This window comes from Coturnix japonica, chromosome 5, assembly GCF_001577835.2.
Source record: "Coturnix japonica isolate 7356 chromosome 5, Coturnix japonica 2.1, whole genome shotgun sequence".
In the NCBI taxonomy this organism is placed as follows: domain Eukaryota; kingdom Metazoa; phylum Chordata; class Aves; order Galliformes; family Phasianidae; genus Coturnix; species Coturnix japonica.
In genome coordinates this window covers 50,200,332-50,216,324 of record NC_029520.1, presented here as the reverse complement: position 1 = coordinate 50,216,324, position 15,993 = coordinate 50,200,332, and the positions used below count along the sequence as shown (strand labels likewise).

Sequence of the window (15,993 nt, the reverse complement as noted above, 5' to 3'; positions counted from 1 at the left end):
GGTTTTATTTCTGTTCTAGGGACGAAGACGGCTTGCCCGTGATGCAACCCCTGCTAAAAAAGATAGTGAAGATGATAAAACACAAGATAAATTGAAAGACAACAACAAGGAAAACAAAGATATAGAGGAAAGCCTTGAGAATGCAGAAAAGAAAGAAAACGAAACTCTACTAGGGAGGAAAAGTACACCAAAGCAAAAAGAGAAAAAGATTAAAAAGCAGGAGGAGTCTGATAAAGAGTCAGATGAAGATGAGGAGAGGCAGAGGGAGAGGTAAGCGTTAATTTGTGTCACCTCAGAAGTGTATCTTTGTCAGCACAGAGCATGTTCCAAGCAAGATTATCCTCAGACTTTGGAGGTCTGACTGGTTTCTACAGTGTGAAAATCAGAAACCTCATTTGCTCAGCTGGAAAGGGAAAGGAAAATGCTATTTTGGGCTTGTAGAGTTTATTGTACCTTAAGGTATTGCCTTTTTTTGGTAGACATGGCAAGCAGTATTTTTAATTTCCATCTTCTTGATGGTCTTGCCAAGGTCTTGTTTTATCACACTCCTATATAGGCAACAAGTAAGACAGGGCTGTTGTATGGATGGTGAGCAACTGGGCAGTTGAAATACAAAACAGCCTCTCTGTTGTTAGTGATAGCTGGTGAATGTACAATTCACTTGTTTTCATGGGTACTTTTAATGTATCATTGGTAGGCAGAATTTCAGCTAAGGAAGCAAAGGAGAGGAAAAGAGGAAGTTTGAATGAAATGTGAAGACAGGTTGAAAACTACTGGATAGTGAGATGTAGAAAGGGCAAACTGACTGAAGAGTGGTATCTTCCAAGGGAAAACACTGTCCAGAAACAAAGTCTGACAAGTTGAAGTGGGTTTGGTCAGAAGCAGGCTGTCACCAGGTGTCTTACCTTGTTGCCAGAGTAGGCCTCTTCTTCGCTATCCCTGGCTGTGGTATGGAACAGTATCTTAGTTGTTTAAGCTGGCCTTCCTGCCTTGTTTTCAATGTGGCTGAGTTGTGTGGGACACAGCTGATACTGGATAAAGCCTGGTAGAGCTGTTTCATGTTTTAAAGGGGTTTGAGGAGTGGGAGCACACACAGTTAACTTTAAAGAAATCATCACTGTGCAACCCAAAGAGAAATCTTTCAACAGACCATAGTAGGTAAAAAGGGGGTGCAGTGTGGGTGGGTGAGAGGTTGCAGAGTTATGTCAAGTGATGAGGGCATCAAAGACAGTTTTCTTTTATGTAATGCAGGTGGTGCTCATCATCTTCATTTTTATTCTGTTTGCCACAGCAGAATAGTTCATCTGACCCTGAAGGCTGGTGAATGCGTATTATTAAAAGTAAACTTGTAGTCTTTCAGGATTGCCTCTGCTGCTGACTCTTTGTAGCTTAACATTCTTCTAAGTTCTTCCTAACAGCAGGTTATGATTGTTGGAATTATAGTTAGATATTGTGTTTTAAGGTTGGATTTTGCTAATAAGATGTAGGTATAGACAGAAGAGCTGTGTAGACACTTCTTATCTTGGTTAAAACTATGGTAATCAATATTTGTTTCATTGGAATGGTGTTTATATCCTGGAGGGAATCGCTGCACTCTAAACTTTCATATGCTGTTAATAAATTTTAAGCTGTTAAGCAACATGCAGAAGGAAGAGATTATTATTTACAGCAGTGTGTCAAAAGCAATTATATTTTAAAAACTGAAGTTAGTTTTTCCTGTCTTAATTAGAAGCCGAACACTGAGTTTGATTTATTCCTCTGTCTGAGTTATCTAAATTTTCATTAAAATCCTAAGCCTGCAGAGTTGTGTTCAGTCTGGCTCCAGTGGCAGGGCGTGATGCAGCAAATGAACTTGTTTTGTTGCAGTCTTTTTTGCTTTGGTAGTAGCTTGGCTGTGCTATTTAAATGTTAAAGCTTTGTCACTAATTAGTGGATATTTAAAATACATTTTACTGCAGGGAGGAGATTGAGAACAAAGGAGAATCAGAAGGTGAAGAGGATGAGGAGGATACAGAACCCTGCCTGACTGGAACCAAAGTGAAAGTAAAATATGGACGTGGAAAGACTCAGAAAATTTATGAAGCCAGCATTAAAAGCACTGAGACTGATGAAGGAGAGGTTTTATATTTAGTGCATTACTATGGTTGGAATGTAAGGTGAGGAGAATACGTCTTTCATGTCTTGATTTGTTAAAATGATTATTACTTCCAAAAGAGATTTTGTTTTTAAGACAAAAAAGAAGATGATAGTCAGTGGCTTGGCTGGAATTGAATTATCAACGTGGTAATATTATCTGACTGTTACGTTTTTCAGTGGAGGGAATTTGGTTCATGGTCCGATGCTGTAGTATTGAAATCTCAGAATACAGTTGTATGTTTCCAAGTTTCCATCCTGCTTACAGTGAGTGGTCCTCTCTCCTTGCAGAGCTATCTGTATAATCAATTGTGTCAGCTGGTGTTAGCAGCATCAGACTTGTGTGTAAAAGAAGCATCGGTAATAGTGAGGATGTCTGCAATTAGAAGAGAACTGAGATTTTGGCAACAGAATCTATTGTTGGATTCATTGTTCCCTGTGATTATAGGGAATGGTTGTTACATGTAGGGAGGTTAGGAGAGAGCCCAGCAGCAAGGAACTACTGAAAAGAAATGATTGAATGCTTCTCTTGGCAGCCATGTTTTATATTCAGTACAGCTGTAGAAATTGTTTGGTTTTGTTCTTTTATTGGAAAATGGTGATGACATAAGCAAAAGCTTTTCAAGTATGTAACTTCAGATATTCCAGGTCTGTGAATTTCTGAGTAAATCAAGCAAATTCCTTTTTGTGGCAACGTAAAGTTTGTTTTTGAGCTTGGTGTCCTTCAGACAGTTTAATGCAAACTTAGAAACTGTTACTATAAACCTAATCTATTAATTTATTAGCAATTTAGTTGATATTTCTAATGCTTGATACTCCATATGTCTGTAGCTGTGGGCTCTACTTTGCTGCCTCTCCTTGCTAAATGTTTTCTGTAATTTTCTAAGCATCATATTGCTAACAGCCTTTTCTATATCTAATATGTTATGACTTGCTTTTAGGTATGATGAATGGGTGAAAGCTGATCGCATTATCTGGCCTGTGGACAAAGGAGGACCAAAGAGAAAACAGAAGAAAAAAGCAAAAGTAATATAGATTATGTCAATAAGTTTCTTGTAGTACCGTACTTAAGACTATCAATGTTCCCTACTTAAAAAGAAATAGATGATTCAGTCCATACTATGGCTTTCTAATAAATGCATAGGGAAAAATGAGAAGTTGCACCGTAATAAAATGTTCATTTTCTCCCTCAGAATAAAGAAGACAGTGAGAAGGATGAGAAGAAAGACGAGGAGAAACAAAAATCGAAGCGTGGGCGACCTCCTCTGAAATCTACTCTTCCATCAAACACATCTTTATCCAAAACACCTAATAGTGAAGGTAAATCAGGAGCCAGAAGTGCACGGAACAACTTGTCAGATTCCTCACCTTTGCCAAATGGAACAGAAGGTACATCTGATGCACTCTTGTTCTGGCATGGAAGTGCATGTAAACAGTGATGTAATGCAGTGCATTAACACGACAACTTCAGTGAACAGAGTGCTTTCAGAAGCTTTAAAGTCCTGCCTACCCAGTCAGTGTAAAAGCAATGTGACAAAAAAACACATTTCTGGTGCAGATTTGACTCTGTGAAAAATTAATATTTTCAATTTTGATTTTAGCAACACCTCGCAGGCAGACGAGACGTAGCTCAGGAATGTTTGATTCTGATAGAGGATCAAACGGTGAGTGCTCTCAGTCCTGTGTATGTTTTTGAGGGTTTTTTTAGTACCTTTTTTGAAAAGAAGTTTGATTATCATTATTTTTTTAAATTATTATTATTTATTATTATTATTATTATTTTTTAATCTACATGTGAATTTGATTGAAAGTAGATGAATTGAAACTGCTGGAGAGCACAGTTTACTCATAAGAGAGCCGTGGTGTGGAAGTGACAGCGCAACTCATCCCATATTCTTTAGCCAGAGCCTTTCAGTCTTAATCCTGAACAGACCTAGTGGAATAATAATAGTGTTTATAATGGAAATCAAGTCCACAGCCTCAGTACTCCATCATCCAGTAAAGAAGTTAATTATATACAAATGACTGTGATATTTTCTGGGATTTCTGAGCCTCTGAAAATGAGAATTGAAGTGAAATTATCGTCTCTTTTTTAGTGTGGGTCCCCAAATAATCTTCTGGTAACATATTAATGCTGAAGTTTTATGTGGTGTGTGATTCATGCAATAATTCAGCGACGTCCACATGGGAATCTGTAAAATTATTTTTGCTACTAGAAACTGCAATACGGTTGTACTGGATCATTGAGGAGGTAGTACTACCATCACTGCTGTTGATGAATAGGGGGTTGGGGCTGCAATAAGAACTGTAGTAAGTGGGTTTTTTTGTTGCTGTTTGGGATTACTTATTGTAAATTGATTTTAATTGCACAGACTACTGGAAAAGGGATTGTGTGTAGTTGAAAAAAGTAATGGTTCTGTATTACATGAGCTGTGGTGACGTTCTCTTCTATTTCTTTATTTCTTTACTCTAAAATTTTTGCAGATTCTGCTTCATCTGACAGTGAGGCAGATGAGTCATCTGAGAAGAACATGAATGAGGAGTTTTCTCCAGAAACTTCAGAACTGGAAAAGAATGAAAAACAAAACGATGAGAAGCTAGATGAGGAAAGCCCAAAGATTCCTCACGCACTGAGAGAAAATGACAGGACTCAAGTGCAGCCATTAGAAATCCTGAAACTGGAAGTTGAAGAAAGTGAACAAATAGTTCAGATTTTTGGGAATAAAACGGAGCAAATGGAAGAAATCAAGAGAGAAGCTGAAAAATCACCTAAAGGAAAAGGGAGAAGGAGCAAGACAAAAGATCTCTGCTTAGAGAATGCAAAGGTTTCTCCAGGAAGTCAAGAAGAGGTGACTAATGAGTCTCTAACAGACAACGAAAGGTTAGACGTGTCTTCCTTGGACTGTAAAGAGTTTTCCAGCACTACTGAAACTGAAACAGAACCTTCCACAAAAGATAAGAAGCTTTTGAAAAGGAAGATTTTGGAGCAGGCTTCGCCTGAGAAAAGAAATCGACGAGAGAGTGAAATGGAAGTCCCAAATATCTTAACTGAAGAGAGGACCAATGAATGTACTGGGGCAGAGGAATGTAGAGGGCTGAATGCTGAAGAGTCAGTCAGAACTGAAAATGAAGAAATGCCATCCCTTGTGGCAGAATCAGTGCAGCACAGACAAGAACTGAGGAGTGAGAACTTTCAGTGTCCGTCTGAAGAGAACAATAACGTTCCCTTGAAAGACGAGGATGACACAATGCCTCAGATCGGTCCTGAAACCTTGCTCTGTCATGAAGTAGACTTGGATGACTTGGACGAAAAGGAGAAGAGCAGTAGTGAAGATACAGCATCGGAAAAACAGGACCCTAATACTTCAAATCCATCTGCCTTACCCGCTGCTGTCCAGTCGAGCTTCTCAGTGGCCTCACCGCTTACACTTAGTCAAGACGAGTCCCGCAGCATCAAGAGTGAAAGTGATATGACTATTGAAGTGGACAGTGTGGCAGAAGAATCTCAAGAAGCGCTCTGTGAGAGTGAGTCTGCTAATGGATTTGAAGCCAGTACTACGTCCAGCAACTGTAGTATAGCGGTGCCAGAAAGAGACATCGGAGAGAAGGGTGAGTGTTTCCTTGTGAGATGTCAGTCTCCTTTGTAATGATTTCTGATTGTCTTTAAGTGTGGTATTACATTGCTAAAGCTCACCAGTTTGCTTTGCCTTCTAGATCTTAATGACTTTCTTGCATATAAAAAGGTGCTGGCTAATAGCAGAAATACTTGAGATGTTTGTGTTTGTTTTTTTTTTCCCCCCTACCTCATGCAGGTCAAAAAAGGCCCAGTGATAGCAATAGTGGAACACTGGCAAAAAAACAAAAGCGTACTCCAAAGCGAACAAGTGCTGCAGCCAAAAATGAGAAGAATGGAACAGGTACATTCCTGAGGGAGATGAGGGGGAGGTTATGCTGACATCTAAACATGCATAGGGCCCACTGTTTCATTCTGACACGTTATTTCTGTTACATAAAACTTGTGTTCCCATAGCTCATTTTTGGTGATTAGATAAAAATTGAAGAGGCTGAATTGAATGAGTCAATGAATTTAGGCACTACAAGAGAGCTGTTCAGGTTTTAAGATATCAACCTAAAATAGTAATTATCTGACATAGAATATTCAGACATATTTAACTGCTTATGTGGAGTATTGTAATTATTGTGGGAATCCAAATTATTTGCATATTCTGTAGCTTACGGTTTTCTATTTCTCATTAAAGCTTCTGTTCTGGTAGTCATGTTTTAGAAGTGTTCTTTCAGGTTTGTAAAGCAATTTAGTAAATACACAAATCAATGTGGTACCAAGTGAATCTGATGCAATTTTTCCAGTGTGCATTTTGGAACTTTCTAAGCAAGAAGCAGCTCATCTTTCATAATAATTTCTCTGATTACAGCTACAGTTTTAAAAACTTGATCATTTTCATGAAGTTCCAATACATTTCTCTTACTACAGGACAAAGCAGTGACAGTGAAGACCTTCCTGTCCTGGACAGCTCTAGTAAATGTACTCCTGTAAAACACTTAAACTCATCAAAACCACAGAAGATTTCTCGATCGCCTGCAAGAGTGATTTCACCTCACATCAAAGATGGAGAAAAGGATAAACACAGAGAGAAACACCACCACCAGAATTCTTCACCTAGAGTGTACAAATGGAGCTTTCAGCTCAGTAAGATCGTTGGTTTTTTTTTATATCAACCAAAAATGTGAAAGACAAACTTTATTAAGATGTTGGAACTTGGGTATTTTAGAAAAGCTTCAGCGAAGCCTTCAGAATTAACCTTTAAGTTTCATAGATATGTTAATTACTCATTTAAAATAATAATAATTTGAAAAATACCTGTTTGTTTTTTTTTTCTTGGGTTTTTTTTTTTTTTTCTTGGTTTTTGTTTTTGTTTTCCCATTTAACGTATGGGAGGTTTAGATTGGATCTTAGGAGGAAGTTTTTTACCCAGAGGGTGGTGACACATTGGAACAGGTTGCCCAAGGAGGCTGTGGATGCCCCATCCCTGCAGGCATTCAAGGCCAGGCTGGATGTGGCTCTGGGCAGCCTGGGCTGCTGGTTGGTGACCCTGCACACAGCAGGGGGTTGGAACTGGATGAGCACTGTGGGCCTTTGCAACTCAGACCAATCAGTGATTCTGCGATACCCCCTTCCCATGTTTCTCTGTTCACTTGATCCCAGATAATTTTTTGCCATCTTTCATTAAACTTGGGATTATGTTATGTTGGGATTTGGGAATCCCAACTCTCCCACACTCCTCAAAAAAGTGAATGTAACTGAAAACCCAGGTTATGGTGGAGCTGTCAAGGTATTGAATAGCAGTTCAGGAGTTGAGACTGCTAAAATCAAGGCTGTGGTTGAAGTGGTGGTGATAAGAAGATTGGATGCTAAACAATTATTTGCTGTGTTTTATCTTGGTTTTTCTTTTTCATTATAAATACAGCTTAACACTAAAGTTGGTTAAAGAGAAAGTTTATTGAGGGTTAGATAACCCCCCTCCTCTTCCTGATGTGTTTTTGTATAAAGAAGGATTAAGAGTGCATCTTGGAGGAAGAGTGGAATATCTGCAGTGTAACCTTTCCTCATGAGCAGCAAGATTCTTACTTGTGTTATCTGCCTGCTTTAAGTGATGTGGATTGGGGGGAATTTGCAAGAAATTTCATTCTCCAAGAAAAATGTGTGAGTTTCGATATTGTAAATTAGGCATATGCCTTTTTGGTGTAGCGTGAGAGAAGTTTGTGTTATCTTTCATGCTCTGTCTTGTATACTCAAAGAATTGCGTTCATTTCTTTAAGATCACCTGGTTGAAGCTGTTCTCCCTTTTCTTTCTACTTTTAAGATGAACTGGACAACATGAGCAGCACTGAAAGGATCTCCTTCTTACAAGAAAAGCTACAGGAAATCCGAAAGTACTACATGTCTTTGAAGTCAGAAGTAGCCACCATAGACAGGAGAAGAAAGCGGTTAAAAAAGAAAGACAGAGAAGGTAACGTTCAGATTTGCTTTATGGACTTAAATGATCTCCACAGGCCCCCTCCTGCCCCTGTTATTCTGTGTGATTCTGTGTATGCTTCTCCTGAGATTTTCAGTGTTTTTCTTGAAAAGACAGAATCTGAAGCAATTAAAATTTGACAGCATTTTGGGGGAGAAAAAGTGTTATCTGTTTATTCCTTACATATATGTACATATTTAGAAAGAGTGTCTCAGACTTTCCAGAATGTGAAGGCCTGAATGCAAAAACATTTAGGGACTGTATTGTAATTGTCCATTGGAAATATGAAATTTCTAGGGAAATCATGGAGTTTTAAGGAGGGTAGATTTAGGTTGCATGAGCCCAGAGAGGCTGTGGATGCCCCGTCCATCCCTGGAGGTGTTCAAGGCCAGGTTGGATGGGGCCCTGGGCAGCCTGGGCTGGTTATTCAATGTGGAGGTTGGTGGCCCTGCCTGTGGTGGGGGGTTGGAGCTTCGTGATCCTTGAGGTCCCTTCCAACCCAAGCCATTCTGTGATTCTATGTTTTGAGTCAGCATAGTGACCCATCTAATGGATTGCTGCAATTGCTCTGTAATGCAGGAATGGTGAGGTTACTCATCCAGCTTATGTGAATACAAGAATGGAAAGAGTTGCCAAAAATTCACATCTGTTTCTGCAATATGCCAAATCTCTGAGGTCTTTTTAATATGCATTAAGTGTAGGCACCTTCGTTCTCACGTGCACTTTGGTCACCTGATGCTGATACATTCTCTGTCTTCAGTGTCTCATACAGGAGCATCCATGTCATCTGCTTCATCAGACACTGGAATGAGTCCTTCGTCGTCCTCCCCTCCACAAAACGTGCTTGCTGTAGAATGCAGGTGATACACATTGCTCTGCCTTGCCAGCAGCTTGCTGCCGTGGACTTAAATCTTGACATTCAGCCACAGAAAGCACTCGACTGGTTTAACATTGCCAAGTATATCCTGTACACACTTCCACTGCTGGACTGTATCTGTTCTCCACTGCTGGACTGTATCTGTTCTCCCCTCTTACCCTCTCTTTTTTTTTGTTGTTTTGTTCTGTTTTTAAGTTACTGTTTGGAGAAATTGAGCTCATTGAAGGTTCGTAGGCACAACGTGACATGCTTGTCATTGTGTTTGTTTCTGTTCTGTTTTTGTTAATGCAGAGCAAGGGCACTTATCAAATCTGAAAAGTTATGTCCAATGAAGCATTCAGGTGTTCTCGGGTAATCTTAGAAAAGCAAGTGCACCAGGTAAAGACATCAGAGTATTATCCAAATGAACTGAGTAACTGCTGCACTTCCGCCGAGCCGTGGTAGCTCTCGGTGAGTAGTTCCTCTTTGTGGAAGCACTTGCTATACAGAACTGCCAAAGTACGCGTTCAGCAACGTGCCCAGTTTTAAAGGTGTAAATGGGACAAAATAAATTGTGAAAGGAAGTGTAGTTGACTGAAAACTACAGTTGTAACAAGTCTTCCACTTTTTATAGGATTTTTGAGCACACAATTATGCAAATATTTTAATGTTTATTAATGTTTACAGTGGAATTGTGAATAGGTTTTCAGTGGACTATCTTATCCCTTGACAAAAATATTTTGTCTTTTTTCTATGTAATTTCAGAGTTTTTATTTTGTTACAAAAAGACGAAAAAATGAATATATAACAGCAATGAAGTTATTTAACAAGATTTCTAAAGCTGAAATTTTTGTGTAAAATAAGGGTATCTTGCAACTTGTTAAATATATTTATTCAGACATTGGATGTTGTATTTTTATGTATTTTTTAAAATATTAATAAAATTGGAAAAAAAAAAAAAGAGAAAAAAAAAAAAAGCGACCAACCAAACTAGGTTAGTTCACTCTTTGATACAACAAACCTGTCAGTTCTGGCTCTCACAGGAGGATTTACCCATACCTGGATTGAAATGGGTCTGGCTCCGTGTCCTCCACCGTAAGCGGGCATCTGGATTCAACTCTGACTTTGGTTGGAAACTTTGGCAGTCCTACTCACATTGTTTTGAGGAACAGAATCTATCGGGTTGCCCTTTAAGGTATTTTTGTCGCCAGTTCTTCTGTTTGCTGTGCTGCCGAATGAATTTCTATCTCCCAAAGTTGAGATGCGACCGTAAGGTAAAGCGACTTTGTATGCTTTGTCTGTGGATTGTCCCACGGGCAGATACAGTTTGTAAATAACTCTTCCAAAAACCATGTATTTAAAGCAGTTTGCATATACATTATGTATAAAGGCAATTTTTTATCGATTTTTTTAATTCATGTTTGTACATTGGAAGGGGTTCTCGGCCCCTTTTTCTGTGTTTAATATGCTGTAGACTAATAACATAGATGCTCTAGACTGTATATCGGGATATTCTGGTTCACACAGCAGAAAGTCAGAACGAAACACTAGTGATGGAGTAGCATTACTAAAATCAATGTTTCTTGAAATCTCATTTTACAACATTTGTCAATTTGTGATTCCGATTCCTTCCATTTTATTTTTTTTTTTTTGCAGAGAATTAAAGAAAAAGTACTCTTGTAAATGCACTTTTTCTGTCTTTTCTTAAGCAAAGCAGAACTATTTCAATGTAAGATAAATATGGAGCTCAGTAGACAGCGTTAATAAAGGCCATGTTTTAAACATAGGCTTTACACTCTATTTTTATTGAAATGATTGTTCTTGTAAATGCCTGGGCTTACCTGAATAGGGCAATCAATCTCCATCAATGGTTGGGAAGGCTTTTTTCCAGAGCTAACTTTTGCNACTGTAAGAGTAACATTGATTTCAAAGGAAATCACATGGCTCACATTTTCTCAGATTACCTTCCACGACTGCCATTAGCAGCAATAATTTTTCTATTCAAATAAGCTCAGTTCCTATTTTATTTCTCCAACCTCTGCCTCCAAACTGCTTGATGCCTCTAGTGGACATATATATGTTCAGCATGCAGATGTGCTCTCAGCTGTATTTCAGCACAGAGATTCTCTTACAGCTTCTCCTCATCCCTTAGGAACCTTTACCTCCTAACCTCAGCCCAGAGCTCCTCAGAGCCCTGGAACAGCATTTCATGCGACTGTCCCTGCATAGAACTGCACAGCCAGGAGAGCTGGATGACTTTAAGCCAAGCCTGGAGCACGTCGCTGCCTTCCTGCTGCTGTCTCTGACAAGAAGCACAGCAGGTAGCTCAGATGATTGGGTGGATGTTTCGAGGAATACTTTAAAACACCCTGAGAAACTGTAGTGTGAAGAGCTTTATGTAACGCGGGACTGCGCTGCTCTAAAATTGAAATTGACAAGAAACCCTCAAAGGTCTTTTATTTCTAACTTCGTTTCTATGTTGTTGCCATAAAGCAAACTCCAAAGTGCCTCTCAGTGCCTTCAATTGTGAGTGTATTGAATTGGGATCTTTTTTTTTTTTTTATTAAGAGATGTTTGCAGGAACAATAAAACCCAAAGCAGCCTCTTGGCAGACCTCCCTGTTCTCCTGCCTCCCGGTCTCCAGGTTGTGTCAAGATAAAACGATTTCCAGCTTAGTTGGCAGGTAAAATAGATGGCAGAGGATGATGGGGTCAAACAAAACTGTTGGGAAGAGCTGGGCTCTAGGAAAATTCAGACCCCCCTCTGCCACCTACAGTTGATAGGAAGAGCAGGCAGGTGTATCACTTTGCTGGTGATCTGAGAAATAGCAACATAAAACTTGCATGCAAGGACATATGGTAAGAAAATGTTTGTATCCTTACTTGTTTTAACTTACAGCTGCTTTTCATGAGTGTGTATATCAGCTGTGTGTGTACTGATGGCTTTATTTTCTCTAAGGTGTAAATGAAGCAACACGTGGGTTCATCTGCTCCGTTTCTGATTTCTCCTCAAGTGTGAGAAACCTCTTAACCAGCGCTCCTGTCTTTCAGAGACATCGGAACCATAATAAAGCATGATTTGAACAGAAGTTAAATAGGATTGCAGTAATAATTAAAAGCACAACGAGAGCAGGTAAGTTGCATCTTCCTGAAGCCCTTTGCGTTTTGCAGATACCCCATTTTAGTTATTTTTAGGTCTCTGTACTTGGATTTTGTTGTTTGCTGCAGACAGCAGAAGGTCGGACACTCTTAACTATGAAGCAGTCAATCATACCTCACCCTTTCTGCCTTCACTGCCTTATTCTCAGCCCAATGTGTGCTGTTTTTCCTTCAGTAACCCCATGTTTAGTAGCGGGGCTGTGCTGGCTGGTGCTGCTCTGAAAGGTCTGCAGCTCCCTATGGTTTGTATTGTCTGTATCATTACGCTGCTGTTTGGCCTGTACTGACAGCTTCCAAAGGTGAAAATGTGTTTCAGTTTTATGGCATTTGGCTTTAATTTAGCATATAGTTCACTTATTATGACAAAAAAACACAGAAGCGCTGTGAACTTATTTTCATACTATTTACATAGTTTGCTAGCACAGAAAATCAGCACTAGAGGCCCATTCCAGCTGTGCAGGCCTGCAGGGCATTTAGCAGCATTGAGCCACGCTCTGGATGTTCAGTTATTACATGTTGTTGGCTCCATCTCTTATTTCCCAGGTTTTCAGAATCACCCAGCAGTATTTCCATGCAGCCCCATCAGTTTCTTCATCTATTTCTAAACCACTGCGTTGCTAATCCCTCATCTGGGTACAGCTTGACCCAATTTGCCACCATCCTGCCAGCTCTGCTGGTTATGTAAGGAAGGAGCAAGACAAGGCATTTATATGAAATACATTGCTTATATCGTGCAAGGGTGACTTATCTTTTAACAAGCCACTTGTTCACACGTGTGCACAGTCTTAGAACCGTTGTTCACCACACTGCTCACTCTTTAACCCTTTCCCCTTTCAATTTTATCACCAGGTGGCTGTGCTTCATCTCAGCTCTACCCCCCCACCCTGCTGCCTTCTCCACCCTGAAGTGAGGCCTCAGGTAAGTGGCACCACCCCACGTCTCCTTGAAGGCAAGAAAAAGCTGTAAGAATTGTATGTATTATTATAATTTCCCTCACATTATAATTTGCCTACAGCACCTTAGGGAGGCCCTGCAGGGCACAGAGGAGATAAGTTCTTTGAGGAGATAAGCGTGCCCTGCTATGAAAGCATAGCAGGACCAACACCCCGCTGCTCACTGATAAGGTGGTTCAGAGTGCACCTTGGGGTTGAGGAGGCTTGAAATGAGGCAGCAGTGGCTCCTGGTTGTTGCTGGAGCCCCAGCACTCACACAAATGCAACACAAACTTGGGCAGAAAGAAGGGATGAGGCTCCCTAGTTCCATACCCCTTAAGGGCGGGATCTGCCAAATACAGAACTGAATTTCTGCTTTGATGATTTGAAACTTGGCTCATCTCCCCTTCATATCACGTAAATAAAAGTCAGCAGAGAAGCATGCTGCCTTCCTATGTACAGTTAGGGGACTCCCTCAGCACTTCTCTTGCTTTCCACCTGCAGGCAGTTCAGCTTTCTTTGCTCAGGTATTAATGAGCACAGAGGAGCATCTCCTTGCACTGAGGTCACAGCCACGTTCCATGTACTGACGTTATGCATTCAGCCCCCTTTTCCTTGTCCTTTGGCCCCCAGCTACAAGCCCAAGCACTCAGCAGGACTTAGAGAAATTTGGACCTTGCTCTTATCCCTGAGAATTACAGAACCCCCTGCTAGAGTCTTCCCAATGATTGATCTGATTGCAGTCATTGCCACTGCTGTACTGCAGCAAGGCTTGGATTTGACCTTTCCTATTTGATGCGTGCTTACCAGTAGCTGCACTGTGGCCTTCTGGTTCAGACACCCATCTAAAGAGGAAAGATCTCTGTTCTTGTCTCTGCTTCAGTGAGCATCACTTCTAACACGTGGCCATTCACACAGCCAGTCCCACCAGCCCAGCTCTAGGCGGGCTGCTCAGGTATTGCACTGAAAGATGGGGGAATATGGCAACGTTTCACCCTCCCTCCCCCCTCACCCACAGACAACACTGGGTTAAGGTGGCTTTAAAACTGGAGTCCAAGGAAACTGGGGGACCTGAAAGTAATTTATTAACTAAGTGTCTCTAATACTTGCCTAACCTTTAGTACAATAAATCCATTTTAACAAATATTGACACGTCTCCTTACTGCCAAGCCCCAAAATATGAGGGGGAAAAATGGCTTTTTAATCCTCTGCACCCTCAAGGAGTTTAGCGCAGGAGATATGGAATGTCCCCCATTCCCATCACACAAACTCTTACAGTCACTCTTCTGAGTAACTGTTTTCTTTGCACACTTAAGATGCAGTAGAAAAATAGGAGCATTTCAATATGTTACCTTTAAATGTTAACAAAAAGACTTTTAAATAAAGCCTTAAATATTGGATATGGATACAGCTGAGGGCCAAGAACGTTTGTGGTCCGACTGTAGAAAACAATCTGGATGTTCCAAGTGTGTTATTCCTTTGGAGAAAAAAAACCAACCAGGCCATTGGAAACTTGCTGCCTTATTTGGGCTTTTTTAGCCTTTGCTATTTTAGAATTAGCTCTTAACCATCTCCAAGGTAACGAGGGGTGCAGGAAAAAGCAGTGATGTGGATACTACAAAACACGTCAACAAGACTGTAGGAACGTATTTATTTCTTCCACCTTTTAAAATCCTTAGAAGTGGATCTCTGTGGGGAGCTGAGGCAGCTTTAGAACAGCAGCAAGCAGAGTGGTGCCCAGTGGAAGTGGCAGGAGCGCTGGCTGCAGTCAGTAGTGCCTTGTAATCCACACCTTGGCCAGCTGACTGAAGAGTAGTAAAGGAAAGCAAACAAACAAGGAAAACAAAGGAAGGGATTTTCTTTTGTTCTGTCACTGATGGAAATCAAAACCTATAGGAAGCCAACAGCAGAAAAGCATGTGGGCCGGCCTCCTGCCGCTTCTGTTCCTTATTGCTGCTTTTCTATCTAACTGCTATTTCATGGCAGCTGCCAGGTTCTGTTTCAGCCTTTCACTGCTTGATATTTCAAAATCTGTATGGTAATCCTGACATCCAGTTCCATTTGTTATTGTATTTGATTAGTAAGAACTGAAGTCAAATGTGCGCATTAACTATCAGGGCATCACAGTGGTTACTGATGAAAGCGCACTGCGTTTTTCTCTATTCTGTATTTCAGAACACAGCTATTGGGTAATGAAATAGCAGTGAGTTGTCACTCTGCCGTAGCAGGAACCTGCCTGTAGGATCTCAGCTATCAAGATCCTTTCAAAAGCAGCAGTGTTTATTCCTGAGCCAACAGCACACAATCAGAACAGTTTTCTCAGACTTTGCTCTGCAGTCATTCAGCAGCAGATAAAAAGGCATCGCCTTGTACGTATCTATTCACACTTAATTGTGTGAATGCCAACAGAAAGGAGGAACTTGCCAGCAAGCTCCGTGCTTGGAGCACATCGTGCTTACAGCCAGCAGCAAAGCCAGTTCTGGAGGAACACTGGGTCCCCCAGAGAGAAACAAGGAGTGCTGAGACAATGCCTTTGGCAAAGGTGCTGTTAATGACACATTACTGTCACTTGTGAATGACCTGGTGAAGCATAAGGCCAACATAACCTAGGGACAAGCTGGCAGGTTCCCCTGCCTACCAGAACTCATTAGTTACAGCAGCTGACTGCTGCTTACAGTAGCTCTTGGCCTGAAGCTCTAATAGGCTGCAGTCAGAAAGATCGTAAGGCTTTAAGAGAGCAGCTGGCAATGAAACAAAAGTTCTCCCCAAATTGAGAGATGTAACATTCACAAATCCCCACCTGCTAAAACCAATTAATTGAGTTATCTATCAGTCAGCAGCTTCAAGCAGCAAAGAATGAATGAGACTCCATAGGAGGA

At 40.6% G+C, this 15,993-nt stretch overlaps 1 protein-coding gene and 1 long non-coding RNA gene across 6 annotated transcripts in view; both read left to right on the top strand.

The window, feature by feature from the left end:
• The window catches only part of ARID4A (AT-rich interaction domain 4A), a 43,776-nt gene extending 32,952 nt beyond the window's left edge, over positions 1–10,824 (top strand). For 2 of the 5 annotated variants that reach the window (XM_015865727.2, XM_015865722.2), the window contains 10 exons: positions 20–270; positions 1,959–2,156; positions 3,075–3,159; positions 3,327–3,522; positions 3,735–3,797; positions 4,618–5,742; positions 5,946–6,050; positions 6,626–6,841; positions 8,016–8,162; positions 8,929–10,824. In XM_015865727.2, coding sequence (XP_015721213.1) covers positions 20–270; positions 1,959–2,156; positions 3,075–3,159; positions 3,327–3,522; positions 3,735–3,797; positions 4,618–5,742; positions 5,946–6,050; positions 6,626–6,841; positions 8,016–8,162; positions 8,929–9,032 — 2,490 coding nt within the window. In that variant the 3' untranslated portion in view covers positions 9,033–10,824. The remainder of the gene's footprint in view (positions 1–19; positions 271–1,958; positions 2,157–3,074; positions 3,160–3,326; positions 3,523–3,734; positions 3,798–4,617; positions 5,743–5,945; positions 6,051–6,625; positions 6,842–8,015; positions 8,163–8,928) is intronic. The other 3 variants (XM_015865724.2, XM_015865728.2, XM_015865723.2) reach the window with 3 other exon arrangements.
• Positions 10,825–10,932: 108 nt separating this feature from the next.
• LOC107315398 lies at positions 10,933–15,742 on the top strand. The gene is made up of 3 exons (XR_001555889.2): positions 10,933–12,156; positions 13,032–13,100; positions 15,290–15,742. It is a non-coding gene; the product is annotated as an uncharacterized LOC107315398 (long non-coding RNA).
• Positions 15,743–15,993: the final 251 nt, after the last annotated feature.